The 23,569-nt window shown below is 36.9% G+C and overlaps 1 protein-coding gene across 4 annotated transcripts in view; it reads left to right on the forward strand.

Annotated features, from left to right (window-relative positions):
- DGLUCY (D-glutamate cyclase) overlaps positions 1-23,569 on the forward strand; it is a 48,677-nt gene that overhangs the window by 8,250 nt on the left and 16,858 nt on the right. Inside the window, exons 2-9 of one of the 4 annotated variants that reach the window (XM_036384041.1) lie at positions 8,082-8,155; positions 8,523-8,604; positions 11,475-11,550; positions 14,829-14,940; positions 17,719-17,872; positions 18,561-18,759; positions 20,373-20,523; positions 21,951-22,073. In XM_036384041.1, coding sequence (XP_036239934.1) covers positions 14,838-14,940; positions 17,719-17,872; positions 18,561-18,759; positions 20,373-20,523; positions 21,951-22,073 — 730 coding nt within the window. In that variant the 5' untranslated portion in view covers positions 8,082-8,155; positions 8,523-8,604; positions 11,475-11,550; positions 14,829-14,837. The remainder of the gene's footprint in view (positions 1-8,081; positions 8,156-8,522; positions 8,605-11,474; positions 11,551-14,828; positions 14,941-17,718; positions 17,873-18,560; positions 18,760-20,372; positions 20,524-21,950; positions 22,074-23,569) is intronic. The other 3 variants (XM_036384042.1, XM_036384043.1, XM_036384044.1) reach the window with 3 other exon arrangements.

The following is a 23,569-nucleotide window of genomic DNA, read 5'->3' on the forward strand; positions in this document are numbered from 1 at the left end:
GGGCCCTTTCCCCAGGTGGGACTTTGGTCATTTGGCCACTCAGGAGCTGGGCTGGGAGCTCCAGGGGCAGGTGTGGAGCATTGCCTCTGATGTGTTGGGGATTGGTGGCTGCTGCAGGGCTGGGATAAAGGCCCAGGGGGTGCATGGAGCAGGGCGCTGCCTCAGCAGGGAAAGGCCTGTTCTGCCTCTTCCACACACACACACAAAACGTTTTGAGCCAGCATTGCATCCAGTCTCTCACACCAGCACAGAAACATGTTTCTATAATGTGGTGTTGCCTTATATCTTGGCCTAATGTCTTCCCACCCAAGAATTTGGTTTTGGCAGTAGTGAGTTGTGAGATGCTTGCCATTATTTTCCTGCTTCTTTAGATAACAAGTTGATTAAACTGTTCCACTGTGTGACAGTATTTTTTCTTTAGAAAACTGTGATTAGTGGAAGTACTGGTTTAGTTTATGCATAAGATAAAATAATTACTTTTGGATAACAAGTACCAAAACAACAGAACTATAAATCATTTGAGTTTGGACAGGAACCCACTGAAGTCCCTGAACTATCCTTTGATGGATATTTAAGGAGGAGATGGAGAGGATTTCTGAGGAAATCATCAGAGCCTCAGTGCTTTGACAAACAGCAAGTGTTAATCCCTTATGTAATCTTGTGTCTCAAGGCAGACCGTACCCGTGTTTTCTTTAGCCTTTTATGTACCCTTTCGGACTTCAGATATGCCATGTAAAAGTAATCATGCCTCCTCTAAGACAGCAGTTGCCTAATCTTTCCAGTGCCTCTCTTTGTCTGCAGAGGTAATGCCTTCACACCACCCACACACCCCAGGAGAGCAGCCTTCCCCCCACTCCCTGCCTCTGCGACATCCATTTGCCTTTAATTACAGACTTAAGGATGTTGTTGTCACAGCTGAAGGTGACGTTAAGTGTCTCTCACATCATCACTTGTCTCTTCCTATTGTTGCTTTTACCCCTCTATGTTGAAGCTTCACAGTGCATCCTCTTAGAGAGTTGAAGCTTTGGGCTACAATTTAATCTGTTTTGGCCTTATGGATTTGGTTGTTCTGTTTGGTTTTGTAAATTTTATTCCTGTTGGAATTCTAAAATGTGACTAATATAGAAGTCATTTACTCTTATTAAAACACAGCCTTTTCTAGAATAACCATAAAACCAAAACATTTAAAGAAAGTCTGCCTATCCATTTTAATAATCATACCATCCCTTGTTTGTAGAATAATCATCACTAATCCTCATCTATTTACTGTGGAGAAACTTATCCCTTGTCTTTCCTGATTATTTGCTTGTCTTACATCTACCTATTAACTCAACATATTAATGCAATAAAATATTCCAGCCATCAAATTACCCCCAATATTCATAAGTTGTTTCAAAGAAGCCATGAATGTATTCTGATTTATTACAAAAAGATCTAATGAATTGATTCAAAATGTTATTTTATAGATGGTATCGAGGCTATTTTCAGCAAAAGTTTCAATCTCTAATTGAAAATATACAGCTTTACCAACAGGACAAGTGTTCAGTGCAGGTGAGAGATTACATCACCGTGCAATAATACTGAAGAGCCCTTACTATAGCTGGGGAAGATACAGACTTCATGCTCAGCAAGATGCAGACTCACAATAAACAGCTGCCCCCCAAAATTTCTTTTTAGTGTGCTATGATGAAAGCCTTTAGGAGACAACCGTAAACTGGTAAAATTACTTTTTCTCTGAAGCTGATAAATACTATAAAGGTCAAAAATTGGCTGTCCATCAGAAGTATGTGTCTATCAGATACAAAAATCAGCAATCTATAAGTGTGATATCTTCTCTATTCCTGTTTATTTTTAAGAAAAGCATTTGAGATGGTTGACTTCTGCAGAGCTCTTGAACACAAGGTCGCTGAAGTTAGATGCATTTCTGTTAATATTCTTAGCTATTTTTCATTTACATCGTTTATATCTAAACAATGCCCACTTAATGCACTTTATTTCACATATTTTAATTTGTACACTTAGTAACTGTGGAAAAGTCACATACTGATCATTCTATTCTTTGAATTATAGGTTACGCATTTTGGACTTTTATTCTGTTAAATTATTCAGTCCTGAAATAAGTTTTTAATTTGGAACCGTTTGCTTTATGTAATCAACCATGGAATGAATATATATACTTATATGTAATGCATCTATAGTTTTTATAAACATATATATACTTTTTTTTTTTTGCCTAGATTTTGAAACCAAGTAGAGATCACAATATTTTCCTCCTTCAAAAGGAGTGGAAAATACTGTGTAATATATCCAAACTGAAGCTGGATCTACTCAGAATGCTTCTTTTTAAACTTTCCACTGAATGGGGGAGGGGTGGGGAGAGAACCATGTTTGTTGTTTGATGCAAAGGACACTGATTTGTTTATTTTTATATATGGTTTCAAATTCTTTTATGTGCCTTCTGGTAAACTTCTGGTATCTCTGATGTCTAGCAAGAAAGTCTCACTTCATTCCAGTCTTATAATTGAATGCGTCGGTGAGCTTGCATTACTTCTGACAATTTTCCCATGGACACAATGATTGTATCTCTCATACATCTGCAGTTTGAAGTGCTTAATAGATTCAAAATCAGCCTTGTATAGCAAGCTTTCTATGTCAAACTCAGCTAATTTATAAAGACAAGTATTATGAGAATAGGAAAGAAATTTCCATTAGGGAAATCTGTCAGTAGAGGATGGAGTTTGAAAGTCATTAGGTACCATCATCTCTTCAAATGTTTTAGTTGTAGTAATTTTTTTTTTTAATACCAGTCTCCTTAGTGCTCCATCAGTGTGACTGGAAATCACAGCAGTTTCTAGTAACTGATGCCTGTTCATCTTCCTTTTGACTGATTAAAATCTTCTCATTTCAATCTGTAATGAGAAACGCCTTGGTCCTGTATTCAAATCAGGAATAAAATTCAAATCAGTTCTTCTATCTTTGCATATTATTAAAAATACTTCCTGGTAGTTAGGATACAGCAATATATGACAAAATACACCTTGCTCTATATGATTTTGGTTTGGTTATATTTCCAAGTAGCTGAACAGCTATCCATTCTGTAGTTTTATTTTTTTCTCTCCAGAAATGATGTTCCTATATATACTCCATCTTCAAAATTCCAGGTGGTCCCAAAAATGTGTCTTTATACTAACTATATTAAAAGAGAAGCTACCTAAATAGGTCTAGGTTTGAACTAAACTCATTGCTCCCTTCCCCCACGATCAAAATCACACACATTTGACTAATCTTTTGGAGACAACCCCACAGCTTTTTAGAGTTGCTTTTCAAATGTGAATGCTTTATTTTAATTGTACATTTAGACTTAGAGCACATTAATGCAAGCTGCTGAGTGCTATTAATTTGTCTTGTCTTTTGCCTCTGCATATACCATGTAGTCTGACCTTCTTTGAGAGGAGATACTGCTGAAAATTGCTGGAAGACTCGTGCAAGATGCTTGTCTCAAGAGGAAATATATCTATGGAATAAGGATCAAAGGAATGTCTGTGATTGTAGATTGCATTCTAATACAAAGACAGTTTTGTTACTTTTAAATATATTGGCTTTGAAAATGGAATCCTAATGAAACAGTCCATGCATAATTCTTAGCAGTTGCATCTAGTTTTCCAAGTAAAGTAATTTAGAAGGTAGCTGGTGAAATCCATATGAAATGCTGCAAGCTGCAGTTGTATGGGTAAAGTCCACTTGGATATCAGATCTTACATTAACTTCTATAAACATAAAAATGTCCCTTAGCTCCAAAGTTTCTGAACCAGAGGTCATGAAACACTGGAAGGATAAACCAGTTAGGTTTTGTGAATGTTTTCTCTGCTTTTGAGCTCTTCTTTAGGCTGTGCATTATTGATCCCTATCAAAGTCAGGATACTGGGCTAGATGTAGCTGTAATTCTATCTTCTGAAGAATATTGTTTTAATAATATTTTGAATTATTTGGACTTTATGTATATATTAACTGTACCATGAAACTATTCAGTCTCTATGATGTAATGTCAATTGAAAATCCATTTCAGGGGAGGGGGAAAATTCAGCCAGATCAAAAACTAATGCTCAAACAAGCCAAGAGTCTTTTCTCATTTGAAAATAAAATAAACCAAAACTTAGCACACTCCCCATACTTAGGATTTATAATAAGATATGTAAAAAAAAGTCCAAGAACAAAAAAGGACTCTTTAAAAGAGCCTCCTAAATAGGAATATCAGAGAATGGTTTGGGTTGGAAGGGACCTGGAAAGTCATATAGTTCCAATCTCTCTTCCATGGGGAGGGAAGGGACACCTTCCACTAGATCAAGGGGCTTTCTCCCCTTTCAAACTGGCCTTGAGCACTTCCAGAGATGGGCTGCCTGGGTCAGTGCTTCACCACCCTCTCAGGAAAGTATTTCTTTTCAATATCTAACCCAACCCTACCCTCTTTCAGTTTAAAGATACAACCCTTTGTCCTATCAAATTCCAAATTGGGATATGGAATTTTGAGGTATGTTATTACAATTTCCTATCTGGCATGTATAGAGAAGCCAGGAAAAAGGATCAATGGTTGCTAATGGTTGCTAATGGTTGCAGACAAAAACAGAGCTAAACCTTATTTCTGAACTGTATGGTTCATCAGTACTAGTTATATCAAGGTTCTTATATCAAGGTTGTTATCTTGTTTCATATACATGTTTATAAAAAGCGAGTGTATTGCTTATATATTTTTCTGTCTTTATTCTTACTTTTCTGTCATGTCTTTCTCTATGTAGCTCTGCATATAGGATATGGCTTGTATGCAAACATGTATGCAGCTGAAGTACAATACAGCAAATGTTTAAGCGCTTCATCTGTCCATGAGCTCAGTGGGACTAATTATCTGCTTATCTCTTTTACTTATATTCATAGAAGTACTAGAGGTTTGAGTCCTTAAACTGTAAGCTCTGTGGTAAGGTTTTAGGCATATTTACATCTACTATATCTGGGAACAAAACTCTAAAAAAAATTAATTATAGTAAAAGCTTAAACTTTTGTGCTGCTTCTATACAAAATATAGGCTCAATTTCTGAATTAGAGTACACTAAATATATATATATATACACCATATAGCACACCAATTATAGCTTATTTATATCTTTAAAATATAAAATGAGGTGATAGAAGTGTAAAACATTTTCAGCCCTTTCATATTCTTTGGTAATGAAAATCAAAATTATGACATCAGCATCCCTTTCAAGACAACTAACTGATGCTGCAGCATTATGAGTCATGTCTTTTAACACCAAACTGCTTTTTTAAAAAAAATAATGGTGAGAAAAGGTTTGAGGGTGATACGTGTACAGATCTTATTCTATTCACGGACCATAGGGAAAAGCAGCAAAAGTTCAGGATTAACTCTATGAGCTAGAAATGTCGCTTCATTTTTCAACATCTTGAGCTCTTTGCTGATACTGCTCATGAACACAGTGGTTTGAGATGTTCAGTCTGCCTGCTGTAACTGGACACAGCGGTGTATCGTACATAATTGCGTAAGGCACTGAATAGCGACAGAGTGAGAGCGTTTAGTCAACCGATACCTGATCTAATCTGTCAGCAGGAACTTAGATGTGAAATTCTTCACGTGGCCTGTGCTGGGACCAACAGCAGAGCAGAGCTCCTGAGCTGCTCCCCTGTTGCATTTGTCACTGTAGCTGTCACACTCCCTTGCACTTTCTGCACAGCCATGGATGGTGCTGCTGCCACCAGCTGGTGATGCCCCAAGGGTGCCATGACAGAGTGACTGCATCAGGAACACCCACTTGCTGTGCAATCAGGCTGCCCAGGACAGTTCAATAAGGGCCTGTATCCTTTCAGGCCCTTAAAAGTAAGGTAATTGGGAATTTTCTTTTCAGAACAATGCTTCACTTCAAGCCCACCTTTCTCCTATGCAGTAGGCACTATGGCAGCCTCTAGCTATGGCATAACATTCTCTGCTTTGTCAAGGGTTACTGTGGTGGATGAGGACAGTTGCCCAGTGTCATTACATCATATACTGTTCTTGAATGACTGTTTTGAGTTCAGAAATGGTGAGGGGAACTGTTGACACTCTGCAGCACCAACGCACCACTTGCAGGAGGTCTCTTCTCATGGTCATCATGGTTGCCACTTGCCTATAAAATTAATTCATTCCTGGTTCCTGTGGATGACTGGACAATCAGGTCAGTGTAGCTTGGTTGAGCTGCCTCATCATCCAGGTCTTCCATCAGTCACATTACCGTACAGCTGAGATCCTAAAAAGTTCACATGCTGTAGAGTTTCATACTTTCTCTGTATAGGCAGGGGAAGAAGAGTTAGGAATGATGTCGAGATCTTCATTCGAGCCCACCACAAGGACCTTTGACTGTTCAGGATTATAACTCATTCATTCTACACATTCTTGTTCACAAGTTTGGGGATGGTGGCGATTATCGTTGATTATTTATGGATTCTGTGATGCAGTCTACCAAATAAGTATGTAACATCTGTGGTTTTTCAGAGCTTGGGCATCTTCACTAGTGACAAAGCAGCACTCTCTTCTCCAAAAGGACTGTGGTATTGTCAGCCTTAGAGTATATGTCTAATTACTGATAGCACTGCTTGCTGCTATTCCTTCTCATCATCCTGCTGTACTAAGTGTTGGTCAAACACTCCCTGAGCTCTTGCAGATAGAGGACAAATGTGTCTGCAGGTGCCTGGCTGCACCAAACAGACCACTGAGGGCAGTTTCCAGATCATCATGACAACTGTAGTCACCACATAATACCACAGTTGCCAAGTACGCATTAATGAAAGCATAGTAATGCAGCCATAATTTGTCTGTAACTTGGAATCCTTCGAGTTAGAATGGATGCTGCAGAACAGAGCTGTCCAGTTATCCTTGATGCAAATTAGCATTTATTATGGGGGGACAGTGTGGATGCTCCAAGACAAAATAGCAGTCCAAATGCAGACCATTTACTATCACATAGTACAGTTGCTAACAGCAATTTACCTATACTTACTCCTGAAAGTTGCAGTGAGATATTCTTGGAGACCCTGCCACAGATTCATCTGATCATCCATATAGCACTACTTAAGCCTGGAGGTTCGTCAGGGAAATTATGCTCTCTCCTTTTGAGCTGTTCCCAGTACTTCTTGGTCTAGGAGTTGAAGGAAGCAGTGGAACAATGAAAGTTAATATCTCTTCATCACGGGTGTGTGTGGAGATGGAGATATTTATTCTTGGTAGCTTGGAGAGGTACAATTCCCTGGAAGTTCCCCACACACAGCCTGCTGAGACACCCACATCTCAAGGACACTAACTTTGTGTAAACACACGGGCTGGAATAATTTTACTGACCATCGCTGAGGAGAATTGCTTGGTGAGCAGTGGTGGGTGCAGTGACAGCATCTGCTGGCAGACATGTGAACAAAAAAGGAATGGCATAATCCTGGAAGTAGCCTGAAAGACCTGACAGCAAGAGCATGGCACGTTTTTTGGGAGCATGGTTCTATTTTTATGATGTGTAGGTAGCAGAACATCACTTACCTGCTTGCCTTCAGATGGAATTCCTTGGTAGGAATGAGCACCCCATCAGCCCTGTAACTGTGCATGATGTGACTGGGTGTAACCTAGGTGGTGACATATGTTCTTATCAAAACAAGCACCTGTGGCTGCTGCCTTGCCAACAAAGCAGTACAAGTAATTGTACTTTGTCCTATGGACTCCATTTTCTCTCCTTCTGGGTAAGACTGGAAAGAAAAAATTCCCTCTCTTTAGGAGTTTTTGTCCAGCCAATGCCCATCACCTTTGCTGTGTGCAGTGTTAGCTGCCCAGTGCTGCCACAGGGGCTTAGGAGAGGCTGGCACTGGTGGTCTGCAGCAAGGTCTCCCTGCACTCTTGCGCTGTCTTGGTGCCAGAAGAGGCCAAGATAGAGAAATAGTATCTGGACCTAGCCCAGAAAATTGTGGAGCAACTCTTAAAATCTGTAGCTCAGCATAGATTGAGAAACAGTATTTAAATACTATCCTCATACCCTTATGTTTTTTTCAATTTCTTGAAGTTGAATAAGCAACTCTTGTCATCTTATATGAAAACAACCTTCAGTGGATCATTTGCAGCCTCTTCTTGCTACTGGTGAGTATTCCTGCCAGCAAAGTCCAAGGCATGAATGTAGCAGCTTTAAATCGTAATGAATTCTTAGTCTCCTCTTAGGTGTATGCTGCATCTTGCCAAAGGTGCATGTAAGTGAGGTGGCTGTTCTAAAACTTGTTGGTTGTATGTATTTGTAAGGTGATGAGGCAGGAAAGTGGGTATTAGGGTATGACTCAAGGGGTTGGAAGGGTGTGTGAAGTCATGAGGGCTCGTCCTTTGCAGGATAAAAAACCCTGAACAACTGGGATCTTGCATAGGTTGTGCCCATGCAAGGGCAGGGCCCAATGTGAACTATTCTCTAGTCTCTGCCCATATTTCTCCACCTCAGAAACAATTTGTTTTGTTCCAGAGCAGAAGCTGAGTGTAAAGTTATACCAATGCAGTGGTTGCAGCAGCATACGGTGCTGTCTGAAATGGCTGCTTTGAAACTGGTAATTGCTTTCTGTTATTTTTTCTTAATATACTGAGAGAAACTAGATGTTGTGTACCTTTTTTGCAAATAAACAAGATTGCATCAAAGACATATTGATCCTATCAATTTCTCGTCCTGACATAATCTGCAGGATCTCAAGTACAGGCTGGCTGCTTTAAGCAGCAGACAGAACACTAATGGAAGCTAATTTAAATTTCGATTTGCAGCCCTCATTTAGAGGTGCATAAACTTCAAACACAAATGCCCTATATTTCAAATGTAAAGTTAAATAATAATTTGCTGGATGAGCTGCTGTCTGAAAATACACAACACACTCCCCTTTTGGAATGATACACAAAGATCTTCTCTGCTTTGAAATGATTCATAGCAGATGGGAAGAAAAAGGATCATTAATTGATTCTTCAAATAAAAGATCACAAGTGTAACTGAGAGATCCTGTTGGAAAATCAAATTAACTAAATTTCCAGAGAAGCTTGTGCTTTTCACAGAAGTCTGCTGGCAGAATTTCAAATCAGCTTGATGATTAAACAGCAGGTCATTTAAAGCGTGTTTACGTTAACAATCCTCTGTAACCATATTCATACTAGGGCAAGGCAAAGTACACAAAGTGTTTGTTAGATTATAATTAGTTTAGATTACTTTCCATTATGTATTGGTAAAGGCAGCCCATGGGCTGGCTCATGTTTCAGGTTACTCTGCTGCAGTAGCTCTGGGTAAGGTATCTGTGTGACAATATCTAAAAACCCTGCCCAGCAGTTTTAAGTACTGACCCTTGCACTTTTTTGGCCCATGATCCCATACATGCCACCACCCATTCTTATTATCAAACTTTAAACTGAAAGTAGGACAAAAGTGATATGAGCAATGCAAGGTTATATTTCGTAAGAGTCTTTGGGCTCCTTGCAAGCAAGTCTCTAGATTATGCTGCATCAAACCATATTCTTACTAGTCTATCAGTGCCACTGGAGAAACAGACCTGTAATTCATAACACCAGAAATTGGTGTTAACTACTTTGCAGTGTTCAAATCTGTTTATTACCCTTACCACCCATACTTTTTACAGGCTGTGAATTCTCATGTGTTCCATTTTAAAACCCCAGAAATGCTATTTTTTTACTTCTATTCATTAATTCACTTGATATGTGTGAAGGCAAAGCAGTCACACTGACACTTCTGAAGAATGTTTTAATCCTTTGTTTTATTACATAATTTCTTGATTCGTTTTTATCTGGTGTAGTTTAGCACACCAGTATGGACCCACCCACTGCATCTCAAAGTGTAATCTCTCTGACACTTAAATGACATTTTTCCATTTTCTTGGATGATGAATAATTTACAATGTGGGCCTGTAAAGAATCTATGTTCGTATTTAAATATCTGCAAAATTTACAGATTCCCTTTTTCATTTTGAAAGCTCTAAGATAATAGAAAATGTTTCACGTACTGGCCTTCCTTCTTTTTCCATAAAGAGCTTTTGTTTTGCAGATTGCAAAAACACTTAATAAACTGTAGCTTGTAAGATATATAACTTTGTAAGGCAGTTCGTGGTTCCACTGTCAGAAATTAAGAATTAAATAGAAAAATTAAGAATTAAATAGAAAAACTATGCTTAAGCCAAGCCTGTCTGTAATATTAAAAGGGATATATAGATATAGATATATATTCACCTATGAGTATAGGTGGGGTCAGAGGAGTCTAAATCTTAAATCTAAGTCTGGGAAAACATTTGTGAATTTATTTATTTATTTATGTGTATTATGAGTTCTAATGTTAGACTATTTTGTCTCACACTAGGAACAGAAAAAGCTCGTTTAAGATTAAAAATTGAGATGCTAAGGTAAAACTGAGAGAAACATCAACTATATGAATTAAAAAGAGCCAGTGAGAGGAGAGAAGGCATTAAAATTCCCATATTGCCAGAGGATGCAGTCAGACAAACCAAGGAAGCAAGTGCTACAAAGGTCAGCCCAGCTTGGAGTTATGGAGATGGGGGTCTGAGCTCAGGGAGGAAAAGATGCAGAGATAAAGGCATACTGTAGAAAAAGTGGAAGAAAATGAGGAATAGGCCTGGAAGATGCAAAGAGGCTACTCTGTCCATCATGCAAGTAATCTAAAATGCAGGGCAATCTCTTTTTTTAAATCTTGTCTGGAACTACATTTTTCTTGCTTCATGTCTTCCTCTCAACATGCTTTTTTCCTTGCATGAGTTGTGGATTTTTGGGGAAGTAGAGGGTATTCTTTACAATCAGTTACAAATATGAGGCTTAGAACCAGTCCCATTCCAGTCATCTCAGCAAAGATCAGCACAGCATTGCAGTCACCTGTATTCAACTAGTGCTCTGAGAACAGCATGTAGAAATGACTTAGAGGTTAATGACTTACAGCTTCATATGGCAACCAGGAGCACAATTTCTAATGAAAAAATACTTACCCTCCAAATATGGCTTTCTTGGAAATTGTTATTGTCTTGGTAATGAGGTATTTTGAAAATCATCTGGGCCAAATTAATCAGATAGTGGTAACTGCTTAATTCCACTGAAGTGGTGCTGCACAAGTATTTACTGAATGAAGATGTCAACTAACAATTTTATGTTACTTATTAAAGCCAGATCCAAGATCTGTTTAGAACTTTCACCAAACTGTACTTCCTGACTGCCACTGTGATGCAAAGAGGTTTTTTTTTGAATATTTATATTTTCTTATTTTCTTGAATCTTTATATTATAAAGATTTATAATATAATGTCATTTCAATACAATACTGTTCCTTACAAATTGATTCATTATTCTGAACTACTGATCTGGCATAAGCTAAACTGTCCTCACTGCCTGATCACACAGCTCCCTACATAATTTTCATCTTTTTCCAGCTTTGAAGTTTCATCATCCTTGTCAAGATCTGGAAGTGCAGCTCAGGATATGGTAGTGCCCACAAATCAGTAGTGGGTAAGTGCCATCTTAATGTCTCAGACAGCAATGTATTTTACTACTTAGCCATTTAATTCAGTATGTAAAACTCAAGCTACACACGAAATACATTGAACCTTCATGAAGACTCTAAAAAGAAAAGTGTTTATTGTGCTTCTAATGTGGAAGCAGATATTTAAGAAAATGCTCCTCAAGAACAAACTTGATGCTTCAGTGCTGTGAAGCTTTACTATATTGATTGTTGGTGTTGAAAGTCAGGAAGTCTGATGTGAGCAGCATGACTTAGAACAAGGTCTTTTTTAAGTATGAAATTTGTCATTATGCAGCCAGTCAATGACTTGACTTTCAAACGCTGTTTACACAGGATTCTATCTGGTCTGCTTTAAATGTTCATTCCATTAAAGAGAACACACTGGAAAGCCAGATCTTAGGAGCTCTTTGAGGGGACACCACATCGGATACCTTCAGGCACAACAGCCATCTTATAAGCTCTGTCAGCCTCTTCTCTTAAGGCCTTTTTAACACCCTGCATGTTATCTTGTGTCATGATCCAACATACCCCCATGAGGTAACTGATACTATCATTATCTGAAACTGTCTCAGAACAGAGTAAAGGAATTAAGAAACCTCTGCCAAGGCACAGATCGTGCTAACTGATTAACCACTGTCTCACACTTTTTACTTAGAGTGGTGCATGAGGCCCCTATGAAGTCAGTCTGTGCATTTTATTAGGCATCCTAAAAGAAAAAAATAGAAAAGATGCTTTAAGATCCTAATAACCTCCATACTTTTCCCCAGTCATTCCAAACATGCCATGGTCATGACAGCTCCAAGGATTTTTCAGGAAGTTCTAGAGATAGTTGGGGAATTTAAACCTGACTATTTCTCTAGCTTAGAGAAATAGCATACTGCATTTCCAACTGTTTGTGGGCAAGTCATATAGCAAAAGTTGGGTTTTACTGTGAGCATCTCACTGGTTTTATTGTCTATCCAATATTAATTTAGTAATTAATAAACAAAATAACAGCACAATCTATTACAGATATTGTATGGCAAATACAGTGATCTAAAGTTAAAACTCAGAACGTTAATCAAATTGAGTTTTTCCTGTTACTATATAAAATTGCCTGGGAAGGTGAGTCTTGTCTCACTGTGCTTATACAAAGTTAATGTTTAAATTATTCACTTTCTAACCAGTCATCATCAATAGTATATGTTTATTCACAAGTAGGAGCAACAGGCCCAAGTGCTTCTGTATGGTATCTACAGCTGACATTTCAGCATTACTGATATTCAAAGTCCTGTTGCTTGTTAGCCACTTGCTGTCAAATGAACTAAAAACTTTTAGGGGCCTAAATGTTTGCTGATAAAATCTCCTAGGTACTTTCATTTCTGCTGCTGGGTACACACTTTATAAGAGGACAATCAGGCTTTCTCAACATTGGAACAGGGCATTTGTGACAAAATACTTAGCTAAAGACAGCTTTTGTTCCAGACTAATTTTCCGGACTTCAGACTGTTTTTCAAGTCCAAGTGAACTAGTAGTTCATCAGTAGCAGGCCATCAATCCTGCAGACAATTTAGATGGTTTTAAAGATCCTCAGAAATAAAGAAGTATTATCTGAAAGAATCTAATTAACACATCTGGAATGTTTTATTAGGATCATTGTATTTAGTTTGAAATGTCTTGCATTAATCATTCCAGACATGTTAGAAATTCTCTTTACAGTAAGAATAGGGTATCTTAAATTGATACTTATAGGCCTGAATTAGTGCTCAGTGACATCTCCATATCCAACTTCTTGTTATCTTTAAAGTGTGTGTTTGGAATTGTTCATGATTTTGTAATGAAGACTATTTTTGTACAGCATACAGAGTGATAATGTAAAAGCAGCAAACAAGATCTAGAAAGTAGTAAGTTGGAGTTCAGAAAAAAGACTGTTTTCTTTTGGCTGACAATGTTATATAAAGATTTCAGAATTAAGAATAGAAACAAAGTTTACTTTAAATTTCAGTGCACCCAACTTAACATTTCAGAGCTCTGCAAACTCTGGGAAACATTTTGGACAGACTAGGATAAAAGTATCATTTCAGTCAAAACATATCACTACTCTTCAAGTTAAATACAGAATGATTGCTCAGAGGTATAAATTTTCACACTATTCCACTCCACTCTCCAGTTGTGAGAGTGAAACTTCGTATTATCATAGTTACAGAACAAAAAACTGAGGACCTTTAACAGAAAAGTTAACTTTTGCTAGAAGGATGTAACATCTCATTATATATTAATTTAGCAACAACTTTTAAAAAGAGCAGCACAGCTTCTCTCATATTTATTATTTCTTTTGAATGACATCAAGAATGGCTTGTTCTGATTTAAAGAAAAACTTGGAAGTTGGTAATTGAATTAACTGGAGGATAGTTCAGTTTCTTTACTTGAAAGTAACCAAGGTTAATATCATATGCAGCCAAGTTATTATTTCAGCCAGACTTAACTCTTACTTTTTCCTAATAGTGATGTAATAAATCCTTTTTAGTTATTAGTATTTCAGGTTGAGAGAAAAAGTTTTTGGGAACTTTGTCTGGGTTACAGGAAAATGACATTTTAAATCTTCAAAAGAAGAAAAAAGAGGCAGTTATTGATTGTAATTAGGAAACTTATTTCTGTACCTAGACCAGATTGTGTGACAAGTGACTTAAACATCTCTATGTGTGCTTTCCCAGTGGAAGAATAGCCACAGGAGTATTCACTTCTGCATAATTAATATTTGAAAACCATAATACATGTGAAATGAATTACAGGACACTTTCTGAATATAGTTCTCTCTTTACCACAAGGCTGCCTTGCTAATTGCCTAAAAGTTTTTGATCAGAGAAGTAATATTATAGATTATAACCTGGTAGGTTAATCCACTTGTGCTTTTGCAATTTTAAATTTACAATGACTTTTTGAAAACTGCATACTCTAGAAAATTAATATTTATCAGGAAGGAAATAAATGTTTTTTACATTATAGGGCAGCAAAATTTTGTGTTTTATCCCAAATAATAAAATGCATGTCTCCAGCTAATTTATTGAAAGATTCAATAGCATACAGTCATAGAATGTCAGGAAAATAACCTTTTGAATTTGATCTCCCTTTTGAGCTACAACTTAGAATTTCCCAGTGATAATAACTTTGGTGGAATACAAGGAGGAAATGTAAGCTAAGTTCTCCAGAAAATCAGAATTTATATGGGGGGAGAGGCGGGGGGGAGGTCCTTTGTGTTTAAATTTATAATTATCTTTCTGTTAAGGTGGAAAATATGCTTTGGACAGGAGGGTTGAAATCTCTCCTTCCTCATGTGTTAAGAAGAATAATTAGATGCAACAGACTCAGTATTAGTAATACTTCTGGAATGGCAGAAGGTAAGTAAACCTAACAGCTCTCTGTGCAAAGTGATTCTATTTTAGATTCATAACTACGTTGTTTTTGTTTGTAAAGGATTGAAGAAATATCAAAAGCACCAAAGTAAAACAGAAGAAAATGTTATGTTCTTGGGTGTGTTTGAAATCATACTGTAAGCACCTGACTCTGTTTTTTAAATTGTAAAGATATATCAGAGGAAATGCACTATCCTACCTGAGTAATGTACATGGATTTTGTTTTCAGTGTCTGCAGTGCATCCCTCAGCTTCCAATTGTCATTGAGAAATGATGGATGTAGAAAATATTTGAAAAATCTTTAACCAAATCTGGGTTTTCTTGCATGTTATTATCACATTTGTAAGATGTTCTTCACTATGTTCTTCACAGAGACCTTGCTTTACTTAGCACATTAGATATGCCTTGGGAAGAATTATTGTTACAGAAGTGGTTTTCTGCTTCATTTTTTGCAGAAGGTGAAGATTACTGGGTCAGCAAGGCTGGGAATTATAAGGGGGAGGGAAAAATTAGTTTTATACTCAGATAACGGAATTATCTGGAAAATGGATTCCTGTCTTGACTTTCATAGCTGGACTTTTACAGAAGCAGAGAAGTCTGTCATTGTTCTGATCAACTTTCAAAACTAACATAAACAAAAATACCATCGCAAATACCTGATCAATAAAGCTGTGTGTACAATAGTAGTAATACTATAAAATATGTTAAAGGTCATATTTTAGAACTGTAGTGAGTCTTGAAATTGTAGTTTTCTTTTCTATCAGTTCCTAAGTTGAAAAATACTAATGGAAGACATTTTATAATGTTTATAATTTGCAGTTTGCCCCAGCCAAATTTTTAAAGTGAATTTTTTGCTTCAGTAGTTTTAAATGTATTAGTTCTAACATTTTTAGAAGTATTGTTGACATATAAAACAAGTTGATGAACAAACAGTTTCATTATACAAAAAGAACCATTGTAACAAATTGTCTTATGCTGTTGTTAACCAATTCTTTCTTACTGCCCTCATTGTAATTCACCATAGAAGTTAAAAGCTCTTTCTAAACTTCTCTGAACTTGGACATAAGTGTGTTGCATTACTGCCTGGGTTGGTCAACACATCCAGCTCCACTCCCATTGCTTGTGAATACATTCATAATGATGGCTCCATAATGCAAGTGAGTCCATCAGGAGATATGGGTTGTGTACAAAAAGTAAGGATAGCTATCAGGAGGAGCAATAAAGTTCTCAAAGTATTACAATGAAGCTGCCTGAGTTTATCGAGTATTTGCCTGAAGATTCAGCCTCTCATCTGTAACTAGTATGTGAAATTCAGTGTTGTCAGTTGAGTACCCTGACTAAACCCATAATTTTAAGAACTCATTAATATAACCAGCAAAGCAGAAAGTGCCTGTGGATTTCTCATGGATGGCAGGGAATGAAATTGAGGGGTAACCAAACTTAATGTTTTATTCAGTGGTTAATGTAGTATGTTTATTTAGCAAAAATATTTTTCTGTATTTAGCAAGAATCTTGTTCTGTATTTAGTAACTTTTGCTAGTAATAAAATGAATTTTTGTACTGACTACTCCCAAGAGAGCAGTTTGTGGACAAATTCAGTATGCAAATGCATGCTTACCTCAGCCTTTGCTTTGCATTTTTCCATCAGGAATAGAATGCTCTTTGGATGTCTTTGTTAGCTTTAGTCAAGAGTAAGGTTTGGCTCATTTTCTACAGCCTTTGAAAGCAGCTCATTGATTTCAACTAAATTATTGCCTCTTTGATGACAGACTACTGCAGTATTTAAGAAAGTGAGTGCTTCTGTGCAGCCTCCTACTCACCTGCCTGATATCAGACAGTAATAACTCTTCAAGAGAGAACTGGTACAGAATTTAGGGATTGTTAATTGCTGGATTTATACACCCCAGACCTGTTGTACTCCAGATTTCCCCCCATTATTTGAACAGTTGATATTTCCATGCAGGAGAGTTTAAATGGCATTGGTATTAACTACTACTGTTAAGAAAATAAATTTTTGCTCAATGGGACCTTTCTTCAGTGGTACTCATTGCAAAAATGTTAATGCCTTTAGAAGATATTTCATAGTAGTAATCAAGAACCTTTTAAATCAAAGTTGTTTCCAAGTGAAGAAAGTGTAGCAGTTCCGTTTTAGTTTGGGTTTTTTTAAATAAGAATTTAAATCAGAACTTCAATTAGAAATTACTGAGATTCAGTGGACAGTCAAGAGTTTATTCCTGAGCTGTAATCATATCTGTTTAATTGCAGCCCACATTAAAATTCCCTAGCCAAGAAATTTTAAAGAATGTGCTAAAACATCAAGATACCAGGAGTTTACTTTTGGGTTGATTTATATCTTGGTGTGGTGAAAAATAATTGTGAAAGTGTGGTGTGTGATAGCCTTTCTTTGGCTCTGAGTTAGCATTTGCCAATAGAGCATTTCCTATATTCTAATGTCCACAGTTAGAAAGGAAATTATGTTTATATATAAATGAATAGAAATGTTTTTTAATTATGGTGTCTTCATATTCTGCTACTACCCATGTTTGCCAACTGTTTTAGCTGTGAATGACTTCTCATATAGAGTAGGCATAGCTATGATTTTTAAAGCATTTCAAGAAGTTTGATCTAATTACAAAGTTCTGAATCAAAAATTTCCTTTAGGTAATTCATAAACCATCTAAAGAAATTGATACAGAAAAGTTATTGTTTCACGAACAAAAAGCTGAATTAATAACCAGCTATTCCTATCTTCCACCATTTAAGGCTATAAACAGGCCAATATTGTGATTTTGCACAAGTCCCTGGCTGATGACTTTGAGAAGTTCTGTCATGCAAACAATGGACCCCTGCCACTGCTGTACAGAAGTCAACCAGGTGACTGGAAATGTCCTTCCCTGAGAAGTGATTCTGGTATCAGGTAACTACAGAGCAACTCTTCTGGCCAATATTCTGAAGTGAATGCTGGTGGTGATTAGGAGAATTTGAGGAAACAGCCTGGTTACACTGTTGAAGAGTTTGAACAACATTCTTTTCTTGGAGTTATACTTTTGAGTGAAAACCATGTATAATAGCCTGATTATCTTATTCTTGAGCCACATATTATGATAATTGTCAGTATTACAAGTTATTTCTCTAATCCAAAGGTGAAATTTTGTGTAATTTTAAAATATTTTGCAGTCTGAGCCTGCAGAATTCAATAATAGGGTTTTATATTTGTTTTATTTACTAGAAACATGGTCATGGTGTCTGCATGATACTTGTAGAGTCTCTGAAATTTGAAATATGTACTCCTATGGTAAACACTAAAAACAAGTTTAAACCAGCTCCCTAATTTTTGAAAGCCTGAGACAAGATATGCATAAGGGGCCTTTACCTATAAAACCTAAAAAATCTCAAACTCTAACATTCTGTCTGTCAGCTTGGTTTTATGCAGAATAAGATGTTCTGGGGGTTTTGCCTGTGTTTCTTTCGTTATTAGTCAGAAAGAACAAAATGGATAAAGCAGGCTGTATTGTGTGGTTTCACACTGGGTTTATGTCAATTCAACCAATTCACCTCGTTTTTAAAAAATGTGACAAAGCTGTGATAACTTCTTATTTCACTAGACCTGACTGCCTACAGTACAGAAAATATGAGCATGGAGCTTGTACTGGATCACTGAAAAGCCTTAAGGAGTATTCTGAACAACTCAAGGACATGGTGACTTTTTATTTGGGCTGCAGCTTCTCTTCTGAAAAAGCAATCCAAAAAGCTGGCATTCCTATCAGAAACATTGAGCAAAAATGTAATGCAAGCATGTACAAAGTAAGTATATGCACACACACACACACACATAATCTTTGTTGCAATTTTGCCTGTGAGTTTTGCCCATATTCAGATTAGGTGCATATATTGTTCAAATCAGAACTTTTTTTCTGTACCTACACAGTTACTTAAGGCATGTGCTAGTGCTGAAAATACAGGGTAAAACATTCCCAGCCTCAGTTCAGTGTAAGGCCAATCTCCTTTTTTATTCATTTTTCATGACAAAGCTTTCCCTGTTTCCTGTGGCAGCCATTTCATGTGGATTCTGTTCTGGTTTGCTCTCTCTATTTCACCCAGTGATCCACCACTGTTCTGACCACTGTTCTGTTCTTTAGGTGTGTCCTGCTCTCCATACCAGCTCCTGTTTGCAGTTGGAGTATTCATTTTATAAACCATGACAATTGTGGTTTCTTTTGTGTGACAGCCACATTCTGGATTTTTCCTGTGACAGTAGAGCCTTTAAACTGCACATTTACTACACACTCAGGCCTCTGGGCCACAAGATGTTCCCAAAGACTTGAGGTGTCTACCATAGCACTGAAAATTATGACTGTGCTCAAAAAGTTTGTGGTATACATTTTAATGGTAACAGAAGACTTAGAATAATTCCTGTCTCCAGTAAATAAACCCTTTAATACTAAGAACACTGAAGTATGCATCTGCATGCCTTTTTCATTTAGTTCAGATGCTGTGCTACTGGAGAAAGGTTATTGTTATTTTCAGTGTTATCAGTACACAATCTATGCTATGCTCCTGGTCAAAACAAAAGTGCAAGCATATCTCATATGTGAGTCTTTCTACCAAGCTTAAAGAAAAAAAAAATATACAACTATGTATCTGCTTCTAGAATTTCAGAATTAGGAATATTTTATAGTTTATAGCACATTAATGCTGTGAAGAACTGCACACTGTTTCTTCAGTGACAGGTGTGATTATTATTATCATGATAAAGGCTTTAAATTAATGTTTTGTCGACAGCTCCAGCTCTCTGGATGTCTTGTTTATGTTCAACTGCAACTCAGAAATCTGACATTTTTTCCTAAAAAGCTGACCTGCTTGCTTTCTAAATAGAAAAGGTGCCTCAGCCTCCCAGTTGGTGAGGATGATGAATTCCACAGAGCCTTTGTAGAGGCATGAACTATTTGTATGTATGGAACTGTCATGCAGTTTCTGTACAAGAGGGTACTGCCATCAGCAGTTGCTGACCCTGCCAAGTTACTGGGCTCTGTATTCAACTACAGAGGGTAGAGTCAGACTAAGTAGATTTGTAGGTGTGCCATAATTTTCTGTTAGCTTTTTACCTTCTGTAGGGGGAACACACCATTGTTCTCAGCTAATATTCAACATACTGAGCTCATCTTGTTGTGTGCACCAAAAGAAGGAATGCATTAAGTTGAAAATTTTAGTGATCTATATGATGCAGCTAAATGATGGAATCTTAAAGGAAAAAATACTTTATCCCAAGAATTTCTTTTCAAAAGGATTTAAAATGAGTGTTAGAATGCAGTCTTTCTAAACTCAAGTGCAGCACAAAGATTTAGTTTTATTTATTCTGACATTTTAAAAGCATTGTTCAATATTCCTGCTAACCCTGGATTCTTTTGAACTGCCAGACATCTGTGCCTTGCAACAGCATTTCTATGTTTCACTGCAACTTAGTAGTCACAATGAGACCCATTCCTGAAAGCAAGTTGGGAGCAGCTGTGCTAGCAACATCTGGATTAAAAGAAGCCCATGGAGCACCAATTCACATAGGTGACCCTGGTCAGTGCTTTTCATTTCTCATTCTGCATGCACCTGACTTTATACAAGTGAGGGGGGAAAGCATGGGAAGTGGTAGGACTGAAATACCTGCACCACTTAATCTGTTTTAATTCTTTCTAATGGTCACAAACCTGAATATAAAAGGAAAAAGGAAGAAAGAAAAAAAGAAAAAAGAAGGTTTTGAGTGAGCTGAACACACAGATTTCTTAGATAAAAGATAGTTGTCAGATGTAGATAAGTTATCTGGCAGGGCTGGTTTTGGTAAGAAGTATAATCACATTTTTCTGAAATGTGTGCAGTTTCATTTATATGTGAATACTTTCTTGTTGTCAGAGATTCCAGTGACAGGATAGCAATGACTGACAGCATGGGGAGAAGTATGTGTGGAGGCATCTTGTGTCTTAGTGGTTGAATGTGAAAGTAAATACTGCATTATTTTAAAAAATACTGAAATAGCATACAATGAGCAAAACACTTAAGACAAAATGAATAGAAATATGACAAGATGTTTTTTTAAATCTAGTTTGAACAAAAATGAAAAAGTTAAGAGAGGAGGCTGTTTGAAAAAGAACAAAACCAAACAAACACCTGTAATCTGAAGATAGATTGCAATAATTTCCCCCCTGCTGTCAGAAGTTTGGTAATCATTGGCTACACACACAGAAGGATCACACTGCAGGCCATGGAAGGAGATGTCATTGGTTAACACAACACTCTAGTAATGTACTTGAGTAACAAATCTGAGTACCTAAGCCTGACAAACTAGTAATAAGTCATTACAAAACAGTAAATTAACATATATACAGATTATATAAACTAATTTCAGAAAAGAGAGTGGTATGTTAAAGCATCTGAAGAATTTAAAACCAAGGCAAGATAGCATGTGTTTAGAATGACCCAGATTATTACAAGTAGGTGTTAGAATAAAGCAAAAGACAATTTAATGAAAGGCAGCTAAGAGTGAGATGTATTTATCTAAGACAGAGAGGAAAAGAGAGATTGATCCTTTCTCTAGCAAAAGAATGTAGGAAGTTAACACAGTAGAAAATGTGTTCTAGAAAGAACTCATTTTGCATTGAAATAATTTATTCTTGTTTGCCAGTGCTATGAATAGAGTTCTTCTGTTGAACCAGAAGATTTATATTATCTTGGAAACTCAGCATAGATGCCTAAACTGCATTTTGTTGCAGAAATAAGGTAAATATATTCTTACTGGTGTTATCAAGTACAAAAAAAGGGAAATCAAGTCAGCTCAGGCTCTGAGGATGTGCACTCAAAGGCAAACTAAATGCTCCACTTTAGGGGGACTTTACACTCTTGAACTCTCAACTCAGTGTCATTGAATGATGTTTGGGGTCCACCCCCCAGCTTTGCTATCTTACTGCTTAATTAGAATCACTTATGATTTCATTTTTGGTCAATTCCAGGTCTGCTGGGAATACAAGATCTTTCTAAACCAGACTATGGAGATCCAGTTCACCTTCACCCTGGTGACATTCCAGTGTTTTGGGCTTCAGGAGTAACAGGAGTAGAAGCAATTATCAACAGCCGTATGTGCTGCTGGGAGACTCTCTTTAATTATCCCTCAATCTCTTTTCTCACTCTCTCTGTTTTATTTTACTTTTTTTAAAAAGGATACTCAATTGGCTGATTAGAAGTCTTGATTTTAGGGGAAGATAAAAAACACCCCAAACAACAAAAAACCTTTGGCAGGAGAGTTTTTGTTGTGAAATACAGGTCTACTTTAAAGAAAATTCTTACAGAAATTTCATCACTTTTGTGTATTTTAAATGTTTAAATCTACAGTTCTGGCAGCATCAAAACATCTTTTTTAGCATTATAAAAAGCAAGAAGTTTAAAGGCATTAATTTTTAAGCTTCTTCCTTTTAAAATATTATTTTGTACTACATTTAAGTAAAGCAATAGTAAAGGAAAAAGAAAAAAATAAAAAGAAGGAATAAAAAGAGAGAAGCCAGAAATCTTTCCAAAATGTTGTCAAGAGCTAGCAAATTGATTGACATGGAAAAGGGTTCTGAAGTGTCTCATGGAGAATGTTGAGCTTTTAGTTTTCTCCAAAATTAAGTAAATGTGACACATTTTACATAAGTGAAACTTTTTTTTTCTGTTCAGTTTTTCTGCACTGTGTGCAGTCATTTATGCATGTATGAGCACCAAGGGCAAGAAAATGCAACAAAACCATAGTAACAGTATTAAATACTTCTCTAAGTCACTAGTGTGAAATGTAATACCGTAAAGAAGCTTAAAAATCATAGACAATGTATTTGGGAGAACCCTGGGAAGTCATCTGCTTTGTCCTTCTCTTCCCTGCAAAAATCCTTGTGGTTTCTTATAGATATTTATCTGAACTTCTCCCAACACCTGCTCTAATATGTTCAGCTCTAAGAAGAGTCTTCTTGCTCTTTCTTACATACAATCTCTTTTTTCCAGTCCCAAATTGATGCTGAAAATCCTACTCTTTCCTGGGTTCTTCAGCAAACCTATTCATCTTCCTTATGCGTCCTTGTTGTAGGGAAAAGAGAGAAAAAATTTGCCAATGTCTCTCCTATCTATTGCACATGTGGCTGTCTATCCTGCCCTTGCCTGGAACAGACTTTTCACTTTCATTTATTTCTCCATTTTCTATATTAAAACCAGTTGTCATTAGTACATTCCAGGAAATTTTTGGATAGATTTTATCTTGCTGTGCTACTTTCTCAGCTAGGACATTTAAAATCTGCCACACCACCTTTACCCATACTTTAGATGAATCTGCTACCTGGTCACAAAAAACTGTCTGCTCACAGTGTTTGGTGAGGTAAACTTCAACAACCATGTTCCCCAGGTGCTTTAAACTGCTGGCCATAGAGTCCCAACAGATGTAGCTCCAACCAAGCACATATGTACTTAGTAAAGAAACATCTTCTCCACTTTCACCCTCCTAACAAAGAAAGTTTTGCTTGCTTAAGTCTACCAGCTATGATTTACCTCACAATGTACCAATTTTGGCAAGTCAAGTGTTACCTAGATTCAGACTTTTGGAGCCAGT

The sequence above is a fragment of the Molothrus ater genome, chromosome 6 (assembly GCF_012460135.2).
Source record: "Molothrus ater isolate BHLD 08-10-18 breed brown headed cowbird chromosome 6, BPBGC_Mater_1.1, whole genome shotgun sequence".
Taxonomy (NCBI): Eukaryota; Metazoa; Chordata; class Aves; order Passeriformes; family Icteridae; genus Molothrus; species Molothrus ater.